Source organism: Schistocerca nitens, chromosome 2 (assembly GCF_023898315.1).
Source record: "Schistocerca nitens isolate TAMUIC-IGC-003100 chromosome 2, iqSchNite1.1, whole genome shotgun sequence".
NCBI lineage: Eukaryota > Metazoa > Arthropoda > Insecta > Orthoptera > Acrididae > Schistocerca > Schistocerca nitens.
The window spans coordinates 728,924,443-728,939,920 of NC_064615.1; the positions used below are offsets into that span (position 1 = coordinate 728,924,443).

General features: G+C 49.0%; 1 protein-coding gene across 1 annotated transcript; it reads left to right on the forward strand.

Annotated features, from left to right (window-relative positions):
• Window positions 1–1,530: 1,530 nt before the first annotated feature.
• LOC126236928 (uncharacterized) lies at window positions 1,531–14,979 on the forward strand. The gene is made up of 2 exons (XM_049946606.1): window positions 1,531–6,733; window positions 12,973–14,979. The coding sequence occupies exons 1-2, from the start codon at window positions 1,964–1,966 to the stop codon at window positions 13,090–13,092; spliced, it is 4,890 nt and encodes a 1,629-aa protein (XP_049802563.1). The 5' UTR covers window positions 1,531–1,963; the 3' UTR covers window positions 13,093–14,979.
• Window positions 14,980–15,478: the final 499 nt, after the last annotated feature.

A 15,478-nucleotide genomic window follows, 5' to 3' on the forward strand; every position in this document is an offset into this window, starting at 1 on the left:
GCAGAGAAACGGGCTCGCGCACGTGCGGAGGTACGTGGCCCGACAAAGGCGGGCGGGCGCCCACAGAAATACGGGCGCTGGCCGCGCGCCACCGCCATTGACCTTGCAGGGGGCGCTGGCGCTGCCGGCGGCTACCTGCGCGGGTGCCGGGCAGCCAGTCTGCCCGCAGACGCCGACCGCGACGCCGACGCCGCCTCAGCCTCCGCCTCTGCCGCGACGCCAGCCACGCTTCCCCCGCGCGCGCCCCTGCCCCCAGCGCTCCGCCTGCGGCTCTGTCGGCGACACTCACCACCTCCCGAGCAACCGTCTCGCCAGTGACAACGCGACTACACTCCCGCCAAGGCAGTCAACGCTCCACGCTTCATGTTCTGTTCCGCATACCGGACTTTTGCAACGCTTCCCCTGCTCAGATTTCGTAGTGGAAGATGGTTTCGAGACGGCGCAAACGTTTAACGCGGGATAGCTCCGTAACAACTTCGTGCCGGCGTTTACCGCTTTTGTGAAACCGCATTCGTTCGCAACATCACCCGTCATTCCGTTGCCAGATACTTATCTTCGCATATGTCTTACAATACCGATGAGTAATAAACTAATAATTTTTATGACCTGACATTGAAGTGAAAGTTATGTTGTAACACACCATCAGCTGCTTCCTGGTGTCAACCTCACAGTTGTGTCAATCCTGCTTTAATGATCTCTAGACCACTGTAGTGTTTTAGAAACACTTTTGTTTACGGCGGTATTAACTGTGAATTCGTGTGCTTGTGAGACATCTTTCTAAACTTAAAAAGTTTGTGAAACCATCTAAATTTGCGGCTACAGGTGTTTACCGAAGTGCATCACTTTTTACTAATGTAGTAAACTATAGCCACTTACCTCTGTAAAGAAAATTACGATTTTCATATGTACACAAAGACAGTTACCTGCGGCGTAAGCTTTTGAACTTGCCTAAGCTTTTGAATTTGAAGTTCGCTGTCGTGCACACGAGGTTTGTAAAGAGAACGAACATTCGCCAGACTTCACGCTACACTTTCTCCAGACTAAGTGAGGATAGCGCCCGTGCATGACAGAAAAGAATTACTTTTATGAAAATATCGGCTGTCATTGAGATGATTTATACATCGCTAAATCATACAAGTTTGGATTAACGAAACTGTCTCTTCAAGCTTCTTTCCCCATTTCCTTATCTCGACTGTGGCATAACCCGTGCAGTTTAATTAGTTGTACTATAGAACGAAAGCAGAAATTGAGTGAACTGATAACATTAACTCGTTACTGAATTACTACTGCAAATATTTTTTAAAGGCACTGTAGCGACTTCGGAAAGTAACAGTGGTGTTTATAGCCCCCTGTCGACGCCATTCATAGCAGCATATATAAAGACCAATCTCATCTTGTTGTTGGCATCATTGAATCTGAGGCATCTGGCGATAGTGTACTGTGCCACATAGTACAGCTGCTGGTGCGTGACAGAGACAAGGAAAAAGTTACTTTTATGAAAATATCGGTTGTGAATCAGACATCAAAAATTGGATTAGGATGGATTAACAACGTTCTTATCTCTCCGTCTCCCTGAGCGCTTTATCTTGAGTTTTCTGCGTTGGCAGTTGGAATAACGTTCGTCGCATTTGAGAATGAAAGCATAAATTGTGAGAATGGATAAAACCACTGATAAATGAGTCTGCGAATTTGCGCTACACATATCTTTTAAAGGAAGGATAGTGATGCTGAAAAGTTCGGGAGGTATTTACAGCCTTCTTTCCTGATCCGTCATCGCAGCAGATATAATTCTTGATCTCGTGTTCCTGATATCCTCGAATCACAGCCAACTGGTGATAACACACAGCTGCCGGTACAAGACTGAGATAAGAACGCACCTGCTGAGTGCTCTCTCCACGAGTGGTTGCAACAAGAAGAAGACTACCGTGTTTCTGAGACCAGAGGCGAGTGAGAGCAGCTGAAGATGTCGTTCTGCCGCATCACGGGCCGGGCGCGCGGGCTGCCCAAGCCCAACTACTTCCCGCTGCTGCCGCCCATCTCGCCTGCGGACGCGCGCCGCTTCTGCCGCATCACGGGCAAGTCGTACGGGCTGCCCAGCCACCACTACATCCCCGTGGTGACGGTGAGGTCCGGCCGCCGCCAGCACTGCCACATCACCGCCAGCTCCGAGGGCAACGAGCACCACCACTACCTGCAGAAGCAGGGCGCGGCAGCGGCCACCAGGCGGCACGTCGTCATCGCCGACTACCGCTACGTGTTTCCCGTGCTCGACGACGGCGACGAGCAGCAGCGGCCCCTCACCGCCGTCCTGGCCACTAAGACGGCTTCCCAGGCGGACGCGCGCTACGTGTACACCGTGGCCGAGCGCAGCTGCGGGCTCGTCTTCCCCGCACGCCTCGAAGCCGCCGTCCGCGACGGCGACGTCCGCGACGTCATGCTGGCCAAGGACTCCGACACTGTGCTCTTCCGCATGCGGCACGGCAAGAACGTCACCGTGGAGGTGCGCGACGTCGACCCGGACGAGGCGGAATGGTTCGAGGGCGAGGGTCCGACGGAGGAAGTCGTCCGCCAGAGAGAAAAGGAGGACGACGAGAAGGGCTCCGCCACCGCGAAGAAGAAGAGGAAGCGCACTGGCAACCTCTCCTCCGTCACACGACTCTTCGAGGAAAGGGAGCGCGAAGCGGAGGTCGCCGAAGAGAAGATGGCGCAGTTCGAGATGAAGAAGGCCAAAATGGTCGAACTGAAGATGACGAGCCCCGCCCCTGGAAAAGCTCCCGGACCGGTGGTGGGTGCAGAGGAACTCAGCTGGAGACGTTTCGACGAGAAGCAGTTCCCCACTGACGCGCACCTGTACCTGGCAGCTGGCAAGGGCCGGGAGACGGCGGGACTCCTGGCAGCCGACGGTGACATGGAAACGGCGCTGAAGGAAGCCGCAGCAGAAGGTGCCACTCCGGTGACGGTGGCACTGCCCAGGCCAGTACCGCACGAGGCGGAACTGGTCGATCTGAGTCAGTCGCTACCGGGAATCGTGCCACCACACACGGCACTCTCCCCCACAGACGTGGCTCCTCTGGAGCCCACAGCTGCCGTCGCACCCCTCCGGCCACTTCTGGAGCAGCCACCCACAGAACTGCAGGACGCCATCCGTGCACTGGATCCAGTACAGCTCGACTCCACTGACGGTATCAAAGAAGTATTCGAGGGCGGCGAGAGGTCCAACCTGCTACCTGGCGTGCAGGAAATTCCGGGCCTAGTCGCCAGTCTCGATTCTGGCGTAGAAGCCGTCATCTGCGACGACAAAGGTGGCCGTCGCGTGCAGGGGCTCATGTTAGACATTGCAGCGGCGCAGCGTTTCGTGGCAGGCCAAAAGGTGGACACTCCGAGTGGGCCAGTTTTCGTACCGGGTCAGACGCTGCAGACGCCAGCTGGTCGTTGCTTCGTTCCCGGTTTTACTGTCATGACGCCTGAGGGGCCCGCTCTAGTTCCGGGTCAGAAGGTTGACGTCAGAGAGGAAGACGGCAGTCTTACTCCTGTGTTTGTAGCTGGCCAAACTTTAGCTACCAGGGAGGGAGAGAAATTTGTAGCAGGACAGGTCATGAACACACCCGAGGGCCCACGGTTCGTACCTGGCCAGACCGTTTTCACTCCTGACGGACCCAAATTCGTCCCAGGGCAAGTGGTCCACGAAAATCAACCAGATGGAACTGTTGCAACAAAATTCGTCGCTGGACAGACTGTAATGACACCAGAGGGACCACAGTTCGTTCCGGGGCAAACGGTGTCTACTTCAGAAGGCGAGACACTCTTTATTCCAGGTCAGAGCGTTCAAATGGAAAATGAGTGGGAGTTCGTACCAGGGCAGACGGTAAAAACGGCTGAAGGAGAGAGAAAGTTTGTTGCTGGCCAGACATTAATAACGCCGACTGGGCCGAAATTCATTCCCGGAAGAACCGTTGGAGGTACTGGCGATACTCCACTACAGTTTGTGCCCGGAATAAGCGTGAAGAATGAGGATGGAACCCTGTCTTTTATGCCAGGAAAAACGATAGATACCGCAGAAGGGCCAAAATTCGTCGAAGGCCAAGTTTTGCAGACATCAAAAGGATTAACATTTGTTCCGGGAAAGACAGACGTCTCTGAAGATGGAGTGACTGTGCGACAATTTGCTGTGGCTAAGAGTGTCGAGGACGTGATTCTTTCAGAAAAAATACTCGAAGGTTTACCAGTTAGTGCTAGTACTATCGGTGCACTGACAATGAAAGAGAAAGAATCTATTTATGGACACATGGTGCAGACGACTAGTGGAGTCGAATTTTTCCCCGGAAATGCCAGTGGACTACCAGCAGGGAAAGTGGTGCCTGGAAAACTTGTACACGGAGATAATGGTGAGGTCAGATTTGTCCCAGGAATTTTTGTGAAAGAAGAAGGAAAGTTTGTGCCAGGTCAGGTGGTTCTGACAGAGAAGGGCGAACAGTTTGTGCCGGGTCAAGTTGTCGAGACGAGGGACGGTCCTAAGTTCGTGCCCGGCCAGGTGGTGGAGACGAGAACTGGGCCGAAGTTCGTCCCCGGGCAGACCGTGGAGACTCCGGAGGGACCGCGATTCGTCCCCGGTCAGATAGTGGAGACGAAAGCGGGACCCACTTTCATTCCGGGCCAGGTCATCTCGACTCCGGAGGAAGGTTCGCGCTTCGTACCCGGCCAGGTGGTGGACACGGCAGACGGTCCTAGGTTCGTGCCCGGCCGAGTGGTCGAGACGGACGAGCACGTGGCCTTCATCCCGGGCCAAGTGGTGGAGACCAAGGACGGCCCGCGCTTCGTGGCGCCCGACCTGCAGCATTCCCCGGAGGGCGGCTTCGAGTTCTCGGTGCAGGGCTTCGAGGTGACGCCGGAGGAGTTGCGGCTGCTGCGGCCGCCCGCCGTGCACGTGTCGGGCGGCGAGGCGGCAGTGGACGCGCGCATGCTGCGGCAACTGTCGGATGCGGGAATGGCCGTGGGCAGACAGGTGCCCGCAGAGCTGCCCGAGGTGGCCGTGCGCGAGGACAGCGCGGGCGCCCAAGTCGTGCACCACATCACCAACAAGCTGGCGCTCTCCGGCGCCGCCGCTGTCCGAATGGCCGACGTGCTGGCCAGCGTCGCCAAACTCAGCGGGGACGTACTGGAGAGCGCCAAGGGAGCGCCGCTGGACGTCGCCAGCCTCTCGGAGAAGGTGCTCGAAAGCATGAGGCTCGCAAGTTCCGGGGCCGTAACCGTAGGCAGCGAGACTGTGAAGGAGTTCATCCGCTCTGTCGTCTCGGCGGTAGTCGTCACCGCGTCCCAAAAATCAGAAACTTCCGGAGAGAGTTCGAGAGACGCTATAATAGCGGCAATTGGCCCGGTATTCGACGAGCTACTCAAGGACGTCTACGATCTGGAACCCGACAACAGACAGAAAGCAGCCGAAGCGTTCGTGGAGTCGCTGCACCACTACCTAGTTTCGCCGAGTAACGTGAGAAGCGTCCGAGAGAGCGCCGCCAGAATGCTGGGCGCCGAAGCGTACTCGAACGTCGCCGTCTTGGAGGAGCTACTGCGAGAACGGAATATGGACGCAGTCGTCGAGAAGGTCACCGCAGTGTTGAAGTCGGTAGACGGGACCAGCCGGCAGCAGATCGTAGGCGACGCGTTCAAGCAGATATCGCACGGCAATCCGGAGCTCGTCGGCCAAGTGCTGGACAAAGTTTCCGAGAGTCTGGCGGAGAGGGGCGCGGGCGAGTTGCAGGAAGCGACGGCGACGCTGCAGAAGGCTATAGTGAAGGCGGTGCGGGAGAGCAGCGAGCAACAGCTGCAGCAGCAGATCCGAGACGCAGACACCGGCGACGACAGAGAGCTGCGCGCGCTCGTGACGCAGGCGATCGGGCTGGCGCGCGCGCTGGACATGCACGACGCGGCCGCCGCCCTCGCCGCCGTGCTGTCGGACCCGCGCATCACGCACGCTCTGGCCGGAGACGTCCTGGCGCTGGACGTGCTGCGCCGCCTCACCGTCATGCGGCAGCTGGCCCAGCGGAGGCCGAGCTTCGCGCGCGCCCTTTCCCGCCTGCAGCCGACGGCGCCGGGCGTCGGCGAGGAGTCCTCAGCCGACGCGGACGAGGACTCGGCACGCTGCGACCCGTACCTGCGCGAGCTGGTGCGCCAGAGCGCGGCCCTCACGGACGACAGGGCGGCGCCGCCACTGCAGTCCTCGCACGACGTGCCGGCCGCGCTGCTGCTGGCCGGCAACTGGCTCGCCATAGAGGACTTCGTGTCGCGGCGGCCGTGGTCGCGGCCCGGAGCGCCCATCCTGATCATCAAGCAGGGCCTGCAGGCCGTGGTGCCGCGCGAGGCGGCGCGCGCCGTGCTTACGGGCGAGGTGGCCTACACGCTGCTGGACGAGACGGGCGTCAGCCACTTCGAGCCGCTCAACGTGTTCTCGGCGCTGCGGATGCCGGCGCGCGCCGCCGCCCACCGCTTCTCCATGTACTCGGCCGCCACGCTGCAGCTGCCCGCCCACGCCGAGGAGGAGGAGGCGACGACGCTGACGGCCGCCAGCTCGACGGACGACGTGCCGCACGCGCAGGGGCAGGCGGGCGTGCCGTGGCGCAGCCTGGCCAGCAGTGACACCGTCACCTCCACCAGCCGGCCCTTCTACACCGCCAGCGAGGACGTCCGCCGCGGCTCCTGCGGCGACAGCATCTGGAGCGTCGACACGCAGATGACAGAGGTCTGCCGAACTCGCCCGCCCTTCAGTCTCACCTTACACTGTCACATCTCGATAAGTTCCCATTCTCGACAGAAAGAATTCTTCAGATGTTAAAAACTTCACGCATACCCCGATGGAGTTTCATAGGTCCATTACTCTTGACAAAATTAATAAATTTCGGAAACATCGCCATTTTAGTCCAGCTGAAGACTACACTGTTTTACCGTTTCGAAAATTACTGCCCGCAGCCTAGCAATAATTTAATACGAAATTTACCGTTTCAGCCGGGCAGTGTAGTTTCTTCAGTAGTGGGTTTCAACCACAGCATGTATTTCGTGATCTGGGAACGTCGATGCCACCCCGAAAAAGAGTCATTTCGTTTGAAATTATTGTGATTATGTCAGACAACAACTTTTTTCAAATGACCTATAATTGTATCAAAATATTAAATGAATAGCAGTTGAGGACACATGAACGTGCGAAGGGTCGATGTTCCCAGTCCGCCGTTATAGATTCATACGATATGATAGCTGCAGTAGCAGCCAAATGCATTGACACGATCATCTGCTAAAGTAAACTACCGATTCCCCTTTGCAAGGCTGGCCGATGTGGCCGAGCCGTTCTAGGCGCTTCAGTTTGGAACCGCGCGACCGCTAAGGTCACAGGTTCGAATTCTGCCTCGGGCATGGATGTGTGTGATGTCCTTAGGTTGGTTAGGTTTAAGTAGTTCTAAGTTTTAGGGGACTGATGACTTCAGATTTATATGCTCAGAGCCATTTCAACCATTTGAACACTTTGCTAGATCATAATAGCTTCATCATTTTTCTGTATTTTATCGTAGCAGGTGCAGTTTAAGCGTTTCTCTTTTGGAAAGGAAAGGCGACAATTGGCGGCTACGTCTACATTTAAGTGCCTCAGGTGCCGAGAGTAATAATAAAAATAATATAAAATCTTTCAAGATATATGCAATAATTTGTTTACATCACTGGTGCTTCTGGTTTTACGTGTGGGTGAAATGCGGTCATGGCTCTCATGAATTTCCCCTTGTCTATGCACCAACGTCGTAGACAGTGTCAGACATTCTCCTGCATAAATTAAATGTGCTGCACAGTGAAACAATGAAAACATATCACAATAACTGGGTTACCGACCGTAAGTATCACCTGAAACTACTCTGTAAGCCTCATCTGTAGTAGCTGAGTACTATGGCAACCCTGAACGTAAGAGAATGTGTGACCAAGTTTGTTGTCTGATTAGACGTTTCTCTGGTACGTGTTCTGTAAAAAGCTATATGTCAGTCACCCTGTTATTGGAAGCTCCGTGCGAATGCTGTCGTACGTAGCTTACAACGCTACAAAATTGTAGGAAGACCTGCAGAGGCTGGCCAGTTGATCCTCAGTATAAACAAATGTAGCGCAAGGCTCACAGATTATTGCAAATCATCGCTCCTGTATCATTACACGATTTTCAAACTATAACTGGAAGCAGTCACATCCATTAAATATGTGGAACTAAGCTTACGGAAAGATTGAAACCAGAACGACCACAGCCGGCCGGAGTGGCCGAGGGGTTCTAGGCGCTACAGTCTGGATCCGAGCGACCGCTACGGTCGCAGGTTCGAATCCTGCCTCGCGCATGGATGCGTGTGATGTCCTTAGGTTAGTTAGGTTTAAGTAGTTCTAAGTTCTAGGGGACTTATGACCTCAGCAGTTGAGTCCCATAGTGCTCAGAGCCATTTGAACCATTTTTGGAACGAGCACATAAAAGCAAAGGAAAAGGAGACAGGCAGAAATTCGTGGAAAGACTGCTTATGTATTTTTGAAAAATGGTTCAAATGGCTCTAAGCACTATGGGACTTAACATCTGAGGTCATCAGTCCCCTAGAACTTAGAACTACTTAAACCTAATTAACCTGACATCACACACATCCATGTCCGAGGCAGGATTCGAACCTGCGACCGTAGCAGTCACGCGGTTCCGGACTGAAGCGCCTAAACCGCTCGGCCACCGCGACCGGCCCGTCGTGGAGATGTTCAGCTAAATCATTTAATACAAGAGAGGCGTTGTGCTTTTAAAATTCAGAGAGCTTGGAGTCCCACAAGAGTCATTCAATATATTGCTTCCTCCTGCTCGCGTCCTGTCGTGGTCATTTTGCCGGACATTTTTGGGAGAAAGTAATGTGTTGAACAACTCTTCTGGAAAAGAACGCTCTCGGCACGGCTACAGTAAACCAATCTGTGGTACATAACGGCGCTCTTGTAGCGTCTGCCACTGGGGTTATGCTCTCGCGCTGAACTAAATGAATGTATGACGAAACGTGCCACTCTGCGTTGGATATTCTCTATTTTTTCTGTCAGTGCAACCTGGTAATGGTTCCACATAGACGAGAAATACGCAAGAATCGGACGGAAGAACAACTGTTTAGTAAGACAGTTGTTTTGCTGATGGATAACATTTCTTTTATTTTTTTCAGTGAGTCTCAACCTACCATGAGAGAGACATTAGTAGGTCGAAGCTCTGAGTCGTGCTTAGAAGCTTCAGTTTGCAAGAGCCTTGCCCGTAAAAGCGACTCTGGCCTTGTACAGTATTAACCGTCAAGCACATTTACAACCCCTGCTTTTTTGTCGAACACAACGTCCCAAAGCACATGCTGAAAACTGAATACGAACATGGATGCCTTTCCTCAGAAAATATGCTCACGAATACATTCAGAGGCTTACTAGAGGGCAACAAGTAGAAAGTTATTTTTCGTCAAAATTATTATTTTTTTGCTTTGATCACAGAACGTCATTTCAGGCAAGCGGCAGATGTTACGTTGTGCATCTATCTTTCACACTACAAGCAATTTGGGCTAAGGCCAGTTAGGGTTTTTTCAAATACCTACTGGTACATCTCGCCTTTGTGAATAAAGCGGTTTTCTTTCCTTAGGTACTAGAAGAGGCAGAGCATTGGCTGAAACACCGAATACGTACTCGGGAAGAACGAAGTTCAAATTCCGTCAGACCACGGTTTGTCGGTAACGGCACCTTATTAACCGTAAACAGGCGGAAATGCGTCACAAGTGGACTGTCACTAGACATCAACCATTGAAGGCCAAAAGAAAGAAAGAGTGTAGTGAGTAATAGCTCAGAAACAAATTACAAATGCACACAAAGTGTAATGTTTTTAATACAGTGAAAGTTGTCTTTAAATTAGCAACAAAACTGTTAAATTAGATTGAAACTTCGATTAATTATTTCTCTCATCATCAGTCATGTGTAGTCCAAATACTATATTTTAATAGTGTATAGTTGAAAACGCTGCAATGAGCCTCCTGCCTTTTCTTTTTTTTTTTTTTTAATATGGAAGTTAGCGAAGATTCTCCAAAAACTTGTGGTTTGAATATTGGTATCTGTACAGTGTCAAAACCGTACCCTGTCCCTAATACCAACACTACCTATATTGAAGCAAAAATTGAGCGTATCCGATATCCTTATATAAGCGTACAACTGCTGGAACTGTTAAGAATTCTTGCAGGAACGTTACCAGCTCCTCAAACGCTTGTAATCCTGTCCGGCGTGTTACGCATCCCACCCTAGATAGTGTTGTCCTCCGAAACCCAGTTTACTGTGTAACCTTCGATGTGTTATGACCCATGGGTCTTACACCTGCTATCCTCACACGTTCAGAGTCGGTTAACTCGTGCCGTGGTCCCATGTTCACTGCACACCTCACTGTGACAGGTTCCTCAGATATCGTGTTTTTACTCGCGCCATACGCCACATCTAGCTGCAACATTCGGGCGTCATATGCGGCACGTCTTCATATGTGTTCACTCCCCCGTCCCTCCGTTTGTTTTCACGTTAACGTCCAACGTAGGTTTGCTACGAAAGAAGAAATCGAGATAAGCTGTATGCGCGATAATTTAATCGATGTTATCAGTCTTATTTTATAAACTGGACTACAAACCCAGCTTCTGGTAATTTTATAAGGGTAACCTTTCAGCTTTCGCCTCCCGATGTCTCCCACTGACTTTGAATGTTTCCATAGGTTACTGTGCTATCATGGCTAAAGAAACTCCCAACCAATCTCACCTCTTCTTTAAACATTTTTGTACACGAATGTCGCCGAGTCGGTAACGATTTACCTTAGAAACTCTGCTCTGCGCTACACGGTATGGCATATACTGGTCGTGGCACATCACTCGTGACTCGTCAGAATTCTCTCTACCCTCCGAGATATATAACGAATCATACGAGATGTGCCAATGATGATTCACTAAGATGTCATTAAATTGTAAACTGACATGTTAAATTAGTTCCTAAGGAGCGTAGCAACCGGAGTAGAATATGCGGTATAAAATAGTACAAAAACGAAGAGAAATCGGAAGATGCCTCGAGAAGCTCATTTTTGAAGCAGTCGGTTGCTTGTGAGTGCGACTGTTGTCGTAGCGACAGTAGTCGTCGGACGATAAAGGGAGGGGAGGATGTTTCGTGTTCATAGTCTATATAGCGGATGTAAAAATTACCGTTCCCGTTAACGGACCATCGCTACAACAAACTACATAGATAATCAAGTGTCAAAACTACTACATCGTCATCTGTGTAACAGTCATATATAGCTCGCGGGCGCAGACTATATGTACCTGGCGCGCCAACGTCCGAGGGCTTCTCCACGGTCATTTCCGGTGCGGTTCTCCTCTTGCTACCTGCGACGGTCGTTCGCTGCAGTACGGGAAGCCAGGATCCGTTGACCTTAAGGCTTTCCTCTTTCTTGTTCAAACTGTTCGCGTGTTTTTGTATTTCTACTGCTTCTCTGAACAAGCGCGTGTGATAATGCTTCTCTACAGCCAGAACTTCCGTGTCGGCGAATTTTACATATAGTCTGCGCCCGCGAGCTCGGCTCCAGTGCACCACCGGCAATGGAGGGTGAAGCTTTGACAATGCCAGCCACTCGTGCTGGCGAAACGTCAGAAAAATCATTAGATGAACGTCGGCCGAAGAACCCGAGACAGAAGCCAATAGGCAGTTTGTCAACAAGTGGCCACGAAAGCCTTAACAATTTTGAGTCATATATACTTGTGAACTTTTTCCTCTTACAGTGGACGGCCACAATCGCTTCTCTATGTTACTCGTCCTACTCTCTCTCTCTCTCTCTTTTTTGCAACAGCGGTGTTACAGGAGACGATTTATTTGTTCTTACATAAGGAACTTCTTATTTTCGCAACGAATCATCTGATCGATGACTTATTTCACAAATTAAAAACATTACAATATCGCTTAAAATTTAGTCAGAGTCCTTTAGAATACCTCTGTCATCGCATTCCATTCAGTGTATCGCAGTTCCAATCTCATGGAAAGTGACAATTTATTCGAAAAAAGTAGATAGATGAAACTGGTTTATGCTATTATGCTAATGGTCGTGGCCTACGAGATAGCAGTCACTGAAAAATTTCTACGTTCTCTTTCAATTTTGTGTCAGTTCAGATTGTGTCAAGCATAGCTGTTTTGTTCAATTTAGACTCAGCATTATATATTGGAGGTACCAAAACAAGTCTGAAGTACAGATAAAATCATTTTATGGTTGTGAAGAATCCACAGCTGTTCACCTCTTTGCCTTTCAGAGATCAATAGAATTGTAATTTATATGTCACGGTGTTCAATTGTTGTGTCTCATTGGTATCCAAACACTTACTGAAACACAAAAATAATATACGATAACCCACCGCTAACAGCGACTGAAATAGTTTCATTTTGGAGTTGTATTTACAGGAGTGAAGATGACCAAGCGTTCCTCGCCTATGAAATCACTTCAAATATAAAAATGTCTGTCCTGTTTCAGGAAACTGAGGGTCGGAGCAGCTATATAACGAGAAGTATGTTACCGTTAAATATATCTTTTGGACAAGCATAACTTTTATTGTGCCAACAGCTAAAGAAAGAGAAACTTTGGAAGATAACGCAACACTCATTGCCTGTCTAAGTTACTTGTAAAATTCTTCCTGTAGCTGAACTAACGTCTTAGCTTTTTTCGCATTTTTACAGCGATCTCACATTTATGACTGACTTTCCATTTTAATTTTAGGAGAGACAGCGGAATAAGTTTGAAATTCTACTGCGTAGCATTTTCTTTTTCTTCCGCAGAGCTACTATGTTGGATACTCCTAATTAATTTTTAGAAGAAGGAGAATGTACATATGAAGCCAAGACGTGTGCGTATAATGTTTTTCCATGTGTGCATCTTGATGTTTGACGACTGAACAGATTACTTTCTGTCTGCAGCTGTCGGACCTGTACGTCGCGACGCAGGACTTCACAGCCGAGGAGGCGGATGGTCTGTCGCTGAAGAAGGGGGACATCGTCGAAATAATCGACAGCGGTGACCGAGAGTCGGCCAAGTGAGTACCCACCCAGCAGAATGCTCGCCACGTTTCAGAACTCTACAGACCTGAGGCGTCGCGGAGGCAACACGCACGGGCCGCTCCTATGAGAAGATGTGTGTGTGGTGTCCTGAGTTAAAGGACCTCTCACTCCTAACAGGGAGGGAGCATCTTCTCTCCTTCCTCCATCGATCCCGATAAACGCATGATCCTTTCCGAAGATATCTATGGCGATGTTCCAAATTGTTTATGGAACACGGAAGAAGTGAGGAGCGTTTCCCTGTTTCTCACTACATATTAAAGCTATTATCGCTTTCCTTGAACTTTCAGAACAGTATTATGTCGGGTGTATATGACTGTCTTCAGTCCTAAAAACTTGTGTGATACTTACTCCTATCTAAAAAGTGGCACGTATCTACCAAACGTGATTTTTGGTCTGATCATAGAATAGCAATAGTAGTAGAGATAATAGCATCAGTAGTAGTACTAGTGCTAGTGATAGTAATATATATTTTGTATTAGTCGAAAAAGTTTCTACAATATTGTTAACTGCCAAGAGATATAAAACACAGTGTTCCAGAAGTAGTGGAAAGACACAGTAGCATGGTATCTCTTGGGGCGTCACTGAACCAGTGCACCTCTTAACAAACCTCTTGATGTTTCGATTTGGAGAAACTCTGACACTGTGCTGGGACTTACAGTAGTTTCATGAAGTAAACTAAATTAGTGCTTCAGTTGTGTACGTAGTAAATGTTATTTGCCGCCCTGTAAAAGTTTGCTCCAACTCTGACTTTCCTCGGCGTATGTGATTGTTACAAATTCTCACTAAACCTATTCTTGAAAAAATTTTCGTACTCAGTATTAATTTTTATACGTCCCTTGACGCTCTATAACAGTGTTGTCGGCATATGTTAAAAATCAAATTGTTTGAAGCCAGAGGTAAAAGCGTATCCTTGTATAACCATCATGATTCAGGAAAATCTGCTATATCCGGGGAGGTAACAGTACTTATGTTCCTGGCAAAATTGATGTCGAGCAGTCTGCTTTACAGACGTAGGCACGAAACGTGACGTATGATAGGAACGAAAGGAAATAAAATACATTGATAGCAGGCTGAATGCATATCTGATACAAAGAGATCAGTGATACATTCCGTACATGTCTTTAAAAAATGACAAATCGATGTTGGGACATTTGCTGCATTCTTTTTAAACAGAATATATTGAGACGAGAGTGACAGATAGATGTATTATTTCCGAGGAAATTCTTCAATAAATCAGGCTATCGCAAGCACTCACCTCATTGTCATAGAACTTCCTCTTCAGAAAGATGTAAAGGCAGAAACTAATGGACTTGAGTTGCAGTGACCACCCCAGGTAACGTGGTAGTGTCAGCTATAGTCTGAATAACCTTCTCGAATACCGAAGAAATGCTCCAGAGCGCACCATTTCACTACAGATACATCTTTAACTGCTGCAGCAGATGTTCTCTACCGACAGAGAGAAGGCGTTGCATTTTTTAAAACCTGCTATATTGTGTATAACAACTGACTGTGCATTGTATTATGTTGTAATATTTTTAGCGAAGTATTTAAATCAATATTTATTTTATAGATTGCGATCATACATTATAGCGTCCATTCCAAGTAAACAGACAGACGTCGGTAATCGACAAGGGAACAAGTTCATTCTGTGGTAATGTTGAGGCTTAGAGTTATAAGACTGGAACTTCCCCGTATATTGTATATTTTTTCTGAACCAGCATTGATAAATATATTTCCCCTCAGTCCCTAACAAAACATTCACAAACAAAATGTACAACCAGTTTAAAAATTTGTGTGTAACTTATGCCTATTACTTGTAACCTAAAATATCAAAGAAATAAATAAAGAATTTTTTCCAAATCATAATACTTTAAAAAGTATGTAACTAATGCTTAATTTTACATTACTCCAGTGTTTGAATTAAACCCCACTTTTACAGCCTCCTGCAGTTTCGCAGCGAGGCTGATCAAAGCCTTTGTAGACCACATTAACTACTTACATAACAGCTGCTCTCTATGGCAGTGCGGTCAGCACTGCGTACAACCAACGACAGAAGACAACACACAACATCAAATACAAGTTAACAGTCATTCCCAATGTTTTCAGCTGGACTCGAACCTGCGACACTGAGATAACAATCAACTACAGGCGCACGGCTAATCCAACAGATTACCGATTTAAATACGTAAATTAACAGTAAATAAATAATAGTCATCACAGTATATTTGAATCGCTGTCAGCACTATACATTTTACTGTTTATTTGTCCTTCGTTATGTGCCTGAATAATAAGTGACATCAAACTTGAATCGTCTGCTGTTGCATAAGAGGACAGATGTCTCGGCGGCAGACAATTCGGAAAGGTG